Source organism: Theropithecus gelada, chromosome 13 (genome assembly GCF_003255815.1).
Source record: "Theropithecus gelada isolate Dixy chromosome 13, Tgel_1.0, whole genome shotgun sequence".
NCBI classification, from domain to species: Eukaryota; Metazoa; Chordata; class Mammalia; order Primates; family Cercopithecidae; genus Theropithecus; species Theropithecus gelada.
In genome coordinates, this window is record NC_037681.1 from 35,842,297 (window position 1) to 35,855,426 (window position 13,130).

At 38.0% G+C, this 13,130-nt stretch overlaps 1 protein-coding gene across 2 annotated transcripts in view; it reads right to left on the reverse strand.

The window, feature by feature from the left end:
* NBAS (neuroblastoma amplified sequence) overlaps positions 1-13,130 on the reverse strand; it is a 375,829-nt gene that overhangs the window by 323,642 nt on the left and 39,057 nt on the right. For both annotated transcript variants that reach the window (XR_003115238.1, XM_025353552.1), the window contains exon 10: positions 1,959-2,097. Coding sequence is in view for 1 of the 2 variants with exons in the window: in XM_025353552.1 (XP_025209337.1) it covers positions 1,959-2,097 (139 nt within the window). In the remaining variant the exon portion in view is untranslated. The remainder of the gene's footprint in view (positions 1-1,958; positions 2,098-13,130) is intronic.

Here is a 13,130-nt window from a genome sequence, read left to right on the forward strand (position 1 = left end):
ATTATGTTCTACTGTGCCTTGGGCTCCTTATTTGTGAAACGTGGCCAATAATACACCAACTGTTCTCCTTACTAGGTTCTGCAGAGAGAATAAAGGGCCAGTAGACTAAGTAGATGGATAATAAATAGAAGGAAAGGCATATGCCCAGTACTGCATAAGCTGTTCTACACGTACAAACTGGTTTAATGTCTGGTGCCGTATAAACCAGTAAGTTGACTTCATTTAAAGAAAAAGAAACTACTACTTTGTTGGGTTAAATCACAATCACACACTGCAGTATATATTAAATGCTAAAAATAAAATTCACAGAGGATTACTATAATTGCTAAAGATTTCTTTTCAAAAGTACATCTTCATTAGTTTACTTTCAATACTAAAATCTTTAAGTTTGTTGTTTTAGAACATAATTTGAAATCAATATATTTTTAGGCAAACTAATTATCAAAATGAATGCATAACATGTTTGATTATGTTGTGTTTCAATTTAATTTCTAGATTTCTTCCCTCACTGAAAAAATATCTGAGTGCCCCCTAGGTAACATGGTAAGGCCAAGCTGCATAATTTTGACCAAGTGCTCACTTTTCTTTTCTTTTTTTTTTTTTTTTTGAGACAGAGTCTCACTCTGTCACCCAGGTTGGAGTGCAGCAGCAAGATCTCAGCTCACTAAAATATCTGCCTCAGGTTCAAGTGATTCTCCTGCCTCAGCCTCCTGAGTAGCTGGGATTACATACAGGTGCACACCACCACGCCCAGCTAATTTTTATATTTTTAGTAGAGACGGAGTTTCACCATGTTGGTCAGTCCGGTCTTGAACTCCTGACCTTGTGATCTGCCCACCTCAGCCTCCCAAAGTGATGGGATTACAGGCATGAGCCACTGCACCCGGCCCAATTGTTCACGTTCATACAGTTTACACAAATAACTAAGATACGTAAGACTGCAGTGTGGCCAGGAGGTAAACATAATTACTCTTTACCAATACCTAGTTTTTCATACCTTTCTGGACACACAGAAAACTATTTCCCAGGCCCCTTGAAGCTAGGGGTGCCACAATACAATAAATGAACTGTAAGTAGAACCAATGTCACTTCTGGTCTAAGACAGTAAAAATTCCAACTTTTATCCCTCCCTTCCCTTCCTAAGACCATAAACTGAGATAGTGGGAGCTCAAAAGGTCACCACTCTCCACGGATCTTTTAATCATCACTTGAAACAAGCTGCCCAGGAGAGTCATGATCTCAACAGCAGGTTTTGCCACAAACTAAGGAAAAAATCTGAACATGATAGGCCACAGAAATGTCAAGACTTTGCATTTGCTCATTTGATTGTCTGAATTATCAAAATAGAGCCTAGCCTATGCTGACTACTACAGCCTTAAGGACTGCCTGACACAAAACAGAAGCTCAATAAATAAGTATAGAATGAATGGATGGATAGATGAATAGTCCATATAAATATGGAACAATATGGAAATCTGGACTCTAATTCCACCACTTGCTAGCTGGATGACCAGGGCAACTTACTTAATTACAGCTCACTCACCACCTCATCAAACAGACTTGGGCCAGTAACAATATTTACCTCAAAGGGTTACTTAGAATTAAACGAGTTAGAGCATATAAAAAGCACTCAGAATAGTTGCCAACACATTAAAAAGCACTTAATACATGTTTACATCTAAACAAGCAAATACAAGGAATGGGACTACTGTCAGGTTGGTTTTCTAATATCTGAAAATGTCACCACTAAAAATTATTCCAAGTTAAATACAACATGCCTCAGTTGAATTTGCTATTTGAAAGAAATAAAATTATACCAGCATTAATTCACTGTCCTCATTTAAGACAAAATTATTTCTTCCTCTATACCTTACATAGGACTTATTTATCTAAGACAAATAGCATAGTGAAATGACACACAGCAAAGTGAAGTGCCATAACTCATAACTCATACTTACCGCAGTAACCCTGTCTCCACCATTAGTAACCTGCTTGTAATACGGAGATCCTGAAAGAACTCTCCAGGCAGAAAGGCCACAGCTAGAAGCTTTTGACATGCCTACTTCAGCAGTTTCACATCCACCGACCAACAAAAGTCTAAAAAAGAGAAAAATTTTAAAAATCGATAAATTGCAAATGTAAATAAGAGCAAAACAAAGAGCAGAAACAGTCACCTTGATAAAGAAAATTTACAAAGTACTATTAATATATGTTAAACCTAGAAGGTAAATATTTCAGAGCAAACAATTAAAAGAAAACCAAACTGTTTTTCAATTTGAGTTTCACCGTATACTAAGGCTTATATATTCAGGCACCTGAAACCCAGGTGGGAACATAGAAATGAAGAAAAAACTTAAGGCTGGCAACTGAATATCAAAAAAACTGTATCAACACCAATAAACGTTAATAGATGTGCAGCCTCACCCAGATACATTATGCATTAATTATGGCAACATATCTGATGCAATGAGGGAGCCATTACAGAATGCTAGAAAGAAATGACACCCGGGAGAGACCGAATGTGAAAGAACCACAGAGCAATAATTATACAAAAATAAGACTGGTCGGTAGTTTAGCTGCACACTATGATTGGTTCACTTTGCTGCTTGTTACACTCCATTCACAACTGGAGGCCAGTTACCAACATGGCAAACAGCCTAAGATATACTAAAAGTTAAAAGACATTACTGTGTAACCACCCTAAACAAAGCTATTTAATAAAGGAACCCCAACAGTCACAATTTTTAAAGTTATGTTCAGTACTTCTGGCAGGGACCTGTACAACAGACACCATAATCATCTGTCTAAAGAAAGAAAAAACGTCTGAAAGTTCTGTTTACCTCCTTCTTGGCCATACCCATAGAAAAACCAAATCTTGAAAAATGTATGTTTCTACATAGAAATTGAAAGGTCAAAGAAAACACTTCATAAAGTTATTTAGAGTTGGCATATCAGACTAATTCAGTTACAATTTATGTCAACTAAAGCTAACTTTAAATGTTATAAAATTATAAATATCAGTACCTCGTGACATAACACCATGAGCTCTCAATACTGAGCCTTCGAGACCAGTGACGGTGTATGCCCAAGGTAGTCAAAAGCACTATATTATTGTAGAAAGCAACACCTGGCTTCTGTTAATTTTGTTCACCTTGTATAGCAGGTCACACAATGGCCCCCAAAAGATGTCCATGTCCTAATCATTGCAGCCTGTGAGTATGTTCTATTACATGGATGTAAGGTTGTAGATGGAATTAGGGTTGCTAACCAAATGACTTGAACATAGTGAGAGTATCCTGAATTATTCAGGTGGCCCCAAAGTAATCACAAGGATCCTTAAAGGTAGAAAGAGGCAGCAGAAGAGTCAATGTCAGAGTAATGTAATGTGACACTCAACTGGCCACCACTGGCTTTGAAGGTAGAAGAGGCCACAAGCCAAGGAATCTGGGCAGCTTCTAGAAGCCGGAAAAGGCAACAAAATAGATTCTCCCCAAGCCTCCAGAAAAGAACACAGCCCTGAGGATATGTTTGATTTTAGCCCAGTGAGATCCATTTCAGACTTCTGATCTCCAGGACTGCAGGGTAAGTTTGTGTTATATCACCAAGTTTGTTATTCATAGAAAATGAATATATACCTTTTTTCCTTCCTAGTCCCAAAACTGAGATGACCTGTCACACTCTAATGCCACCAAAAGCCCTCTTCACATCTGACTACTCACTTTCTAAAGTGTTTCTGAACTAAGCTAATAATAACAATTAAAGAACTCATCTCTACCATATACTCTTAGATCCAGATTTTTCAAAACCGTACAAAATCCTTCTAGATTTAATTATGAAGTGTAGCCCAACTCAAAATCTCAAAATCCATAAAGTAATTTAAATGCACTTTCTTCACAGAAACACAACTTGAGCCTTCACACAAAGCCTTTTCCCTACTGCCTTTATATGTGGCTCTAACAAATTTTCATCTCAGCAAATCAGAAGCAAAAAACTTTGAGATGATGCCTTGAAGCAACCTATTTGGGCTGTTCCTACCCTAAGCAAATCCTTAGAGCTGACAAGTAATTAACCCTGCTCACCAGCGCAAAAGAGATTGTGGTCCCAAGTCTGGCTAGTAGTATAAGTATTACTTGCCCAGAGCATTCATTCTCCTCAAATGATTCTATTACAGTAAACTATTTCCCAAAAAAAGGGGGGATATATCTAGTGCAGATAAAATCATATTATCCCTCAGAATCTAACTCTCAATTTGGAGAAAATATTGATGAAAAAAGAAAAATAAACAACACTACAAAGATGCAATCAACAAAAACTAGACAGTGAGAAACTAAAAAATAAATGGCCTGGGTTTTCTTTCAGAATCCACATACACAAAAGCAAAGCAAAAGAGCAACAGATAGAAGGAGGAAATGGAGAGCAGATCAATGAATTAAAAGAAAACACAGGCTGGGTGCAGTGGCTCATGTCTGGGAAGGGTGGATAGGGAAATGGCTGGGTATACAGGTAAAATGAGACTGGCCATGAGCTGACTGTTGAAACTGAGTAACAGACACTAAGGAGTCAGTATACTATTCTACTTTTATACATGCTTCAAATTTTACATAAATTTCTTTCTCAAAAGTCCATTTGATAGGAAAAAATCCTCTGAATAAATAGAAACAAAAGGGGTAATTTGGAATATCCAAAGTTCAGAATTTAATCACAATGTTTTTTCAATCCAAAAACATGTGATTCCTAAAACATACCTTTAAAAACTAGTAACCTCTATTTGAAAAAAAAAAATCACTATTTGAGAATTCAATAAATTCCCAAAAGGCCACTGTAAAACAGTTCCTTGATAACTGAAATAACGTCACTTTGATCAATGTCCAATGTATATATTTGTGTTAAAAACATATAATAAACATTAATCTATTTATAATACATAATTTCTACTAATTAAATTTATGTTAACATATGTATGAAACTTTAAGTTGGCTGACTACTGAAGGAGTTACAGACCTAAGTGATAATCCAGATTTTTTATGTCCTGGGTATTGGAAGACACTTCCTCTCTATGAATTCTGATAAGTAGTATAGCCATGCATAGATTAAATTGGCTACAAAACATTAAGATCCCCTGAGAACAAAAGGGATTCAGTAACTGTTCCCAGCCTTTCCTCCATTCATGCCAGACTGAAGAATAAGTAGGAAAGCAGCAGAATGATGAAACAAATCATGTGCTGTTCCAATCAGACAGATAGCAGCTTTAGGACACTGATGCTCCAGCTCTAAGAATGCATATGTGTTCACACATCCAAGTAGGCACGGGTGCTCGAGTATGTTTAAAGGGGAAGAAATGGAGATAACTGAATCAACATCTTCACAAAACAGGCAACTGGCAGCTGCTGAGTGCAGGGCAATGTGCAGAGCACTGAGTGTACAAAGATGAACAAGGCATGCTCTCTGCATTTAAAAGCTCACTCTCTAAAACACGCACACACAAAAGGAAGAACACATGGGAGCATGAAATTATTGGCACAAAAGATGACAGACCACTCTGAAGATGATAAGCCAATCTAGATCTACGAAACGGTTTTTCTTTAGTTATACATGCCAAGGGGCCAGCCTGGGAAACATGTCTCCACAACAAATATAAAAATTAGCTGGGCATAGCAGTGCATGCCTGTAGTCCCAGCTACCTGGAAGGCAGAGGCTGCAGTAAGCCAAGATCGAGGCACCACTTCAGCTTAAGTGATAGAGTAAGACTTTCTCAAAACAAACAAACAAAATCCCCAAGGGGTATCAACCCCAATTCAGACTCCATTACTTTATTATTTAATAAGATGCACAATGTTGACTAGAACTAATCTACAAGTGATTAAGAAAGTAAAAGTAAAAGCAGGCTTATGGTGATGACTGGCCAAATAAACATGCTCCATCATGCTTACAGTGTTCAGAACAGCTTCCAGGGCAACAGTGGCCAGAAGTGAGGAGAAATAAAGTTCCACTGGTAAAACCATGTAACTTTAAAAAATGTCAGTCGATGGGAAAGAGAAGAGTCTGAAAGTCAGCATAATATACCCAATATATGTTTGCTGAGGGGCTGTGAACTGAATGTCCACATTTCTCATTAGGAGGCACAGAGTGAAGAGGGTACAAAGACACCCATCTTCTCACTGCTTGTCCTCACTGTACGTTTCAGCAGTAAGATATGACGAGATAAGGTGGGGAGAAGGGAAGGGTCATGGCAATGGAGGCAGGGAAAGTTGGAGTCACACTGATTAAAATGGACAAGACAATGCTAAGCCAAGAATTTGCTATTTTTAAAGAAATATTGAGAAGAAAATTTCATGCTTGTAACAATTATAAGAGGTGAATGAAGAGGGAGAGATACTATCTCCTTTGGTGGATATTTTAAAAACACCAATTCCTCTTAATTTACAAATTGAATGCAATTTCACATAAAATCCTGTAAGAATTTTTCATGGAATTGAACACACTGATTTAATGAAACTAGAAAAACACAGAATTCCCATGGGAAAACAAAAGTTCTAAGAAGAGCCAACTCAGTTCATGCTGATCAATCTTTCACTTATGAGCTGGGCTTTGTGCATCTTGACCTGTAAACATTTTCCTGCCCTGCCATCATTAAGACAATCTCGCTCGAATTTGACCATATTAAAATTTAAAACTTCCATTCATAAAATGAAGACCGGGCCTGTAATCCCAGCACTTTGGGAAGCCCAGGTGGGCGGATCACCTGAGCTCAAGAGTTTGAGACCACCCTGGGCAACATGGTGAAACCCCATCTCTACTAAAATACAAAAAATTATCTGGGCGTGGTGGCGTGCACCTGTAGTCCCAGCTACTTGGGAGACTGAGGCACCAGAATCGCTTGAGCCTGGGAGGCAGAGATCACTCCACTGCACTCCAGCTTGGGCTACAGAGTAAGACTCCATCTCAAAAAAAAAAAAAAAAATGAAGCCTGGGAGAAGTTATTTACAACACATAGAACTAACAAAGTATTAGTAGTATCAGTAGGCAGAATTTATAAAGATGTCCAAAAGAAAAGTAGAAAAATGATAAGCAACAGCAAATCGCAAAAAAAGAAATCCAAAAGCCAATAATGCAAATTAAAACAACACAGATTTACACCAATCACCCTCTAGAATGTTCAGGGACCTAGCAACCCTTATAAACTACTGGAGAGATTGCAAATTGAATCAATCAAAGGAGCAACTTGACAATATCAAATAAATGCACACAACCAACTACCCCACAAACTCTGCTCTAAGGAAACTATAGAGAAATTCTCTAGATCCTTGAGGAATCGCCATACTGTTTTCCATAATGGTTGAACTAGTTTACAATCCCACCAACAGTGTAAAAGTGTTCCTATTTCTCCACATCCTCTCCAGCACCTGTTGTTTCCTGACTTTTTAATGATCGCCATTCTAACTGGTGTGAGATGGTATCTCATTGTGGTTTTGATTTGCATTTCTCTGATGGCCAGTGATGATGAGCATTTTTTCATGCGTCTGTTGGCTGTATGAATGTCTTCTTTTGAGAAATGTCTGTTCATATCCTTTGCCCACTTTTTGATGGGGTTGTTTGTTTTTTTCTTGTAAATTTGTTTGAGTTCCTTGTAGGTTCTGGATATTAGCCCTTTGTCAGATGAGTAGATTGCAAAAATTTTCTCCCATTCTGTAGGTTGCCTGTTCACTCTGATGGTAGTTTCTTTTGCTGTGCAGAAGCTCTTTAGTTTAATTAGATCCCATTTGTCACATGTATGTTTATTGCAGCACTATTCACAATAGCAAAGACTTGGAATCAACCCAAATGTCCATCAGTGACAGATTGGATTAAGAAAATGTGGCACATATACACCATGGAATACTATGCAGCCATAAAAAAGGATGAGTTTGTGTCCTTTGTAGGGACATGGATGCAGCTGGAAACCATCATTCTTAGCAAACTATCACAAGAACAGAAAACCAAACACCGCATGTTCTCACTCATAGGTGGGAACTGAACAATGAGATCACTTGGACTCAGGAAGGGGAACATCACACACCGGGGCCTATCATGGGGAGGGGGGAGGGGGGAGGGATTGCACTGGGAGTTATACCTGATGTAAATGACGAGTTGATGGGTGCAGCACACCAACATGGCACAAGTATACATATGTAACAAACCTGCACGTTATGCACATCTACCCTACAACTTAAAGTATAATAATAATAAATAAATTTTTTAAAAAAAAAAAAGAGAAAAAAAAAATTCTCGCATGGGTATATTCATCTTTTGGCAAAAAAAAAAAAAAAAAAGTTTAGTGTGAAACTTGTTTTGTTTTTTACTTTTATTTTAGGTTTAGGGGTATATGTACAGGGTTTTTATATGGGTAAATTGTGTGTCGCAGGGGTTTGCTGTACAGATTATTTTTTCACCCAGGTAACAAGCCTAGTACTCAATAGGTAGTTTTTTGATCCTCACAGCACTATTTATAATGCTGAAAAATTATGACAGCTGCTTCCAGAGGGGAGAAAGTGAGACAAAAGAATGGAAGTAGGGAATGTTGTTTGTATTACTGTCTCTGATATTTATATATCTTTGTGTAGTATACACACATGTACATGTACATCTTAGGTCAAAGAAAGACACATTTAATATTTGTTAATTGCATGTAGTAGGTACATAGGTTTACAGATGCTCCTTGACTTATGATCAGGTAACCAATAAGCCTATTGTAAATGGAAAATACTGTAAATGAAAACTGGGTGTTTTATACATGTGATGGGATGTCAAAACACACAACACAATATCCAAAAAATGCTGGCAACACAGTATATAGAGTATTGTTTGCTTGCCTCATGATCTGATCACATTACCCTCGTGGTTGCATGGCAGACTGGGAGCTTTAGTTCACTGCGATACCCAGCATCACAAGAGTATCCCACACATACTGCTAACCCAGGAAAAGATCAAAATGCTAAGTACAGTTTCTACTGAATGTGTATTGCTTCTGCACCACCATAAAGTGGAAAAGTCTTAAGTTAAAAAAATTGCAAGTTGGGGACCATCTGTATATTATATTATTCTCTGTACTTCTCCTTCTCTCTCCCTTTTTTTTTTTTAACTTAAAAAGAAGAACATCAAGATACAATATCCCAAATTATGCACATAAATTTCTCTAGTTAATGAAGTCTAGGGGAAAAAAAAAACAGTGAATTGGCTTTAACACATTGCATCAACCCACAAGTCTAGAGAAACACTGAAAAGGAAATTATCATATAATGTGCCTTGTGATATTTTGAGGTTGTGTATGGGACTGGGACTTACTACTAAAATAGTTATTAGATTTTTTAAGAAATTTAGTCTATAGAAGCTAACACTGTAGCAAATAATTTATATCATTAATGTTACTTGCTTTTGCATTAAATTCCTCCACCTAGAATATTTACATGCAATGGTAACCATTAGATCCTTAAATATACAGAATATTTATTTGACTTTTAAGTGCTTAATTTCAAAATAACATTTTGAAGCAAATATTTTCAAATTATCCTATGAAGATACAGTAAAATGGAATTTTTATAATACAAAGTAAATCCTCTACACTAAAGCACATGACATGGGAATTAGCAAAACTTTACTTCCCCTCAACAAAAACAAGAGAAAGAGAAAGAAAAAGATTATCTTTCCCAATAATCTTTGTCTTAGTCCATTTTCACGCTGCTGATAAAGACATACCCGAGACGGGGCAATTTACAAAAGAAAGAGTTTTATTGGACTTACAGCTCCACATGGCTGGGGAGGCCTCATGATCATGGTGGAAGGCGAGGAGGAGCAAGTCACATCTTATGTCGACGGCAGCAGGCAAAGAGAGCTTGTGCAGAGAAACTCCCATTTTTTTAAAACCATCAGATCTCATGAGCCCCATTCACTATCACGAGAAGAGCATGGGAAAGACCCACCCCCACGATTCAATCATCTCCCACCAGGTCCCTCCCATAACACGTGGAAATTATGGGAACTACAAGGTGAGATTTGGGTGGGGACACAGAGCCAAGTCATACTAATCTTCAACCTCAAATTTTATGGAAAATAGCAGGAAAATGATGGGTCTAGAATCAGGAGTATCAAGTTCAACTAACCTTTGCTCAAAAGAAACTACATAATCTTGAGACATTCCTTTCACGCCATTAACATTTACTAAACTGTGTATAACCAATGAGGAATATGCTAAGCCACTGAAGAAACCTCTTAGTAAACTACTTCTAATTTTTTGGAAATCAATGTTGAGCATAACTCTTAACTCTCACTTTTGTCCAGTACCACATATGGTGTGCCGGTTAGGGGGCCTGCATTCTTTCTGTACCTTCCTTTTCTCAAACAGCCAGGGATATGCATTCATATAGAGGAATAAATATGAGCAGAGTCCACCACAAGTAAAATAACCAGTAAGCACTGACCACTACTGCACAAGACCTCTTCAGAAACCTTTCAGTTAGGTACAAAAGCAGCCTAAAAGACACATTAACTGCACGGAGGAAGAAGTCAAAGAAGGCTGCACAGCATAGCACCAGTAAAAGGTTCATCCATTAAACAATTTCCCAGACAGATAAAGGGGTTAGGTAAAGAGCGTTCTAAGCCAAGGGCATTCTAAACCAACATGATGTACAAGAACACAGAGATGAGTTTGTAAATGGTGTGTTCAAAGAACTATAAGAACTGCAATGAGTGCTTCCAGCCTCTAAAGGACAAGTGGGAAATAACAGGGCAGAAGGTTCCAATAGGTCCTTAACAGTACAAATATTCTGTCTTGCTAACTTCCTGGGCAAGAAGTTAATCATGCTCTACCTTCTATCACATAACAGTCATTTAAATCATACCTCCATTACTACACTTGGAGCCATTTGGGTGCAGACACTGTGTCTAATTCATTGTTGTATCCTTTAGAGCATTTACTACGGTTGTTTCAAAAGACACATCTCTCTGGGCACTAAGTGCCAAGAACTACGGTGCCACAAAGATAAATAAGACATAGTCCTTGTCCTTGTCTTAACTTCTCTAGGCTTCATTTCTCTCACCTGAGAAATGAAGAGGTTGAACCAAATGATGGATGAACTCTTTTCCAGCTCTAAAATTCTAAGAGTCAAAAACTCAAAGCAGGAACACAGGTATCGGACAACAAAAACAAACTGTGACTGACGGAGTGAAAAAACCTAAGGAGGAGTGAATTAAAGGAGCAAGATTAAAGGTAGAGACCAGAGAAGAACAGGGGGTGGTATCACAGACGTGACCAGGGCAATACGAGAAAAGGCAAGTACGGGCAGAATGCAAGCCCCTAAGCAGCCAACTATACGTGATACTGACGAACTGTGAAAGTTAGTGGATACAGACATACAGTTAGATAAAGGAGTAAGTTCTGGTGTTTGATAGCATAGTAGGGTGACTATAGTTAATAATAATTTATCATATATTTCAAAATAGCTAGAAGAGATTTGAAATGTTCCCAACACAAAGAAATGGCAAATGTTTAGGTGATGGAGATCCTAAATACCGTGATCTGATCATTACACATTGTATACATATATTAAGATACCATAGTATCTTACGTAGCAATTTAAATTTTTTAATTAACAAAAAAAGTTACACTAAAAATTGGTGCAAGAATTATTATAAATGGCTTATTAAGAAGGCTCTTCAATCTAATAAATGTTGGAAAAATCTGCCATCTAGTGGCTTAAAACTCCTTAAAACCAAGGAAGGAATCTGTCCGATGACCAGTAACCAATAAAGAAAAACAAAGAAAATACTCCCCATATCCCATTTAAAACTGCCTTAACCACACTTGGCAAAGTAAGGGCCCAAAAAACGTCATCTATCAATTCACAGCTAGAAGACGTAACTCTTGGGAAAACTGAAATGTTCTCAATATTAATTCATTGTGGTATATCCTAAACATTCTTTACTACAAAAATCTTGCTAGCTCAATATTTTAAACTCTGCTTATCCTTATTTATTATGGTATTTATAAGAAGAAAGCATATATAATCATGACACTTTATATCAGCAGTTCTCAGATATAACATAAGCCTCAGAATCACCTAAAAGGCTTGTTAAAATAGATTATTGGGCCACCACTCTGCAGCATCTGAATCAGGAAGTCTAGCACAGACTCCAATAATTTGCATTTCTCTATTTTTTTTTTTTTTAATTTTTGAGGCTGGGTCTCACTCTGTCACCCAAGCTGGAGTGCAGTGGTGGCACAATCACAGCTCACTACAGTGTACCTCCCAGGTTCAAGTGATCTTCGCACCCTCAGCCTCCCAAGTAGTTGGGAATACAGGCACGTGCGTGCCTGGCTAATTTTTTTCTTTTTTTAATCTTTTGTAGAAACAGGGATCTCCCTATGTAGCCCAGGCTGGTCTCAAACTCCTAGGTGCAAGTGACCTTCCTGCCTCGGCCTCCCAAAGTGCTGGGATTACAGGCATGAGCCACTGTAACCAGCCAAGAATTTGCATTTCTAACCATTTCCCCAGTTATTCTGATGATGCTGGTCAGGGACCACACTTTGAGAACCACTGCTTTACTTTATGTTTGAATCCGTTATCTGATCTCTAGAAGATACACTTTACTATAGGTCAAATTATGATGCATCCGACTATTTAGTCAACATGTGCTTAAGAATAATCACAGAAAACTGATTATATTGAATGATTAATTATTAAAGATAAAATTTGGGAATTTTTCCTGGACTTCTTAGTTCATTAATGAAATCATTACCTGGCAATTTGATGACTGTGCATCATATTTAAAACTGAGTGGTACTCAGTTATAAATTTTTTTTTTTTTTTTTTTTTTGAGATGGAGTCTCGCTCTGTCGCCCAGGCTGGAGTGCAGTGGCCGGATCTCGGCTCACCGCAAGCTCCGCCTCCCGGGTTCACGCCATTCTCCTGCCTCAGCCTCCCGAGCAGCTGGGACTACAGACGCCCGCCACCTCGCCTAGCTAGTTTTTTGTATTTTTTAGTAGAGGCGGGGTTTCATTGTGTTAGCCAGGATGGTCTCGATCTCCTGATCTCGTGATTCGCCCGTCTAGGCCTGGGATTACAGGCTTGAGCCACCGCGCCCGGCCCAATTATAAA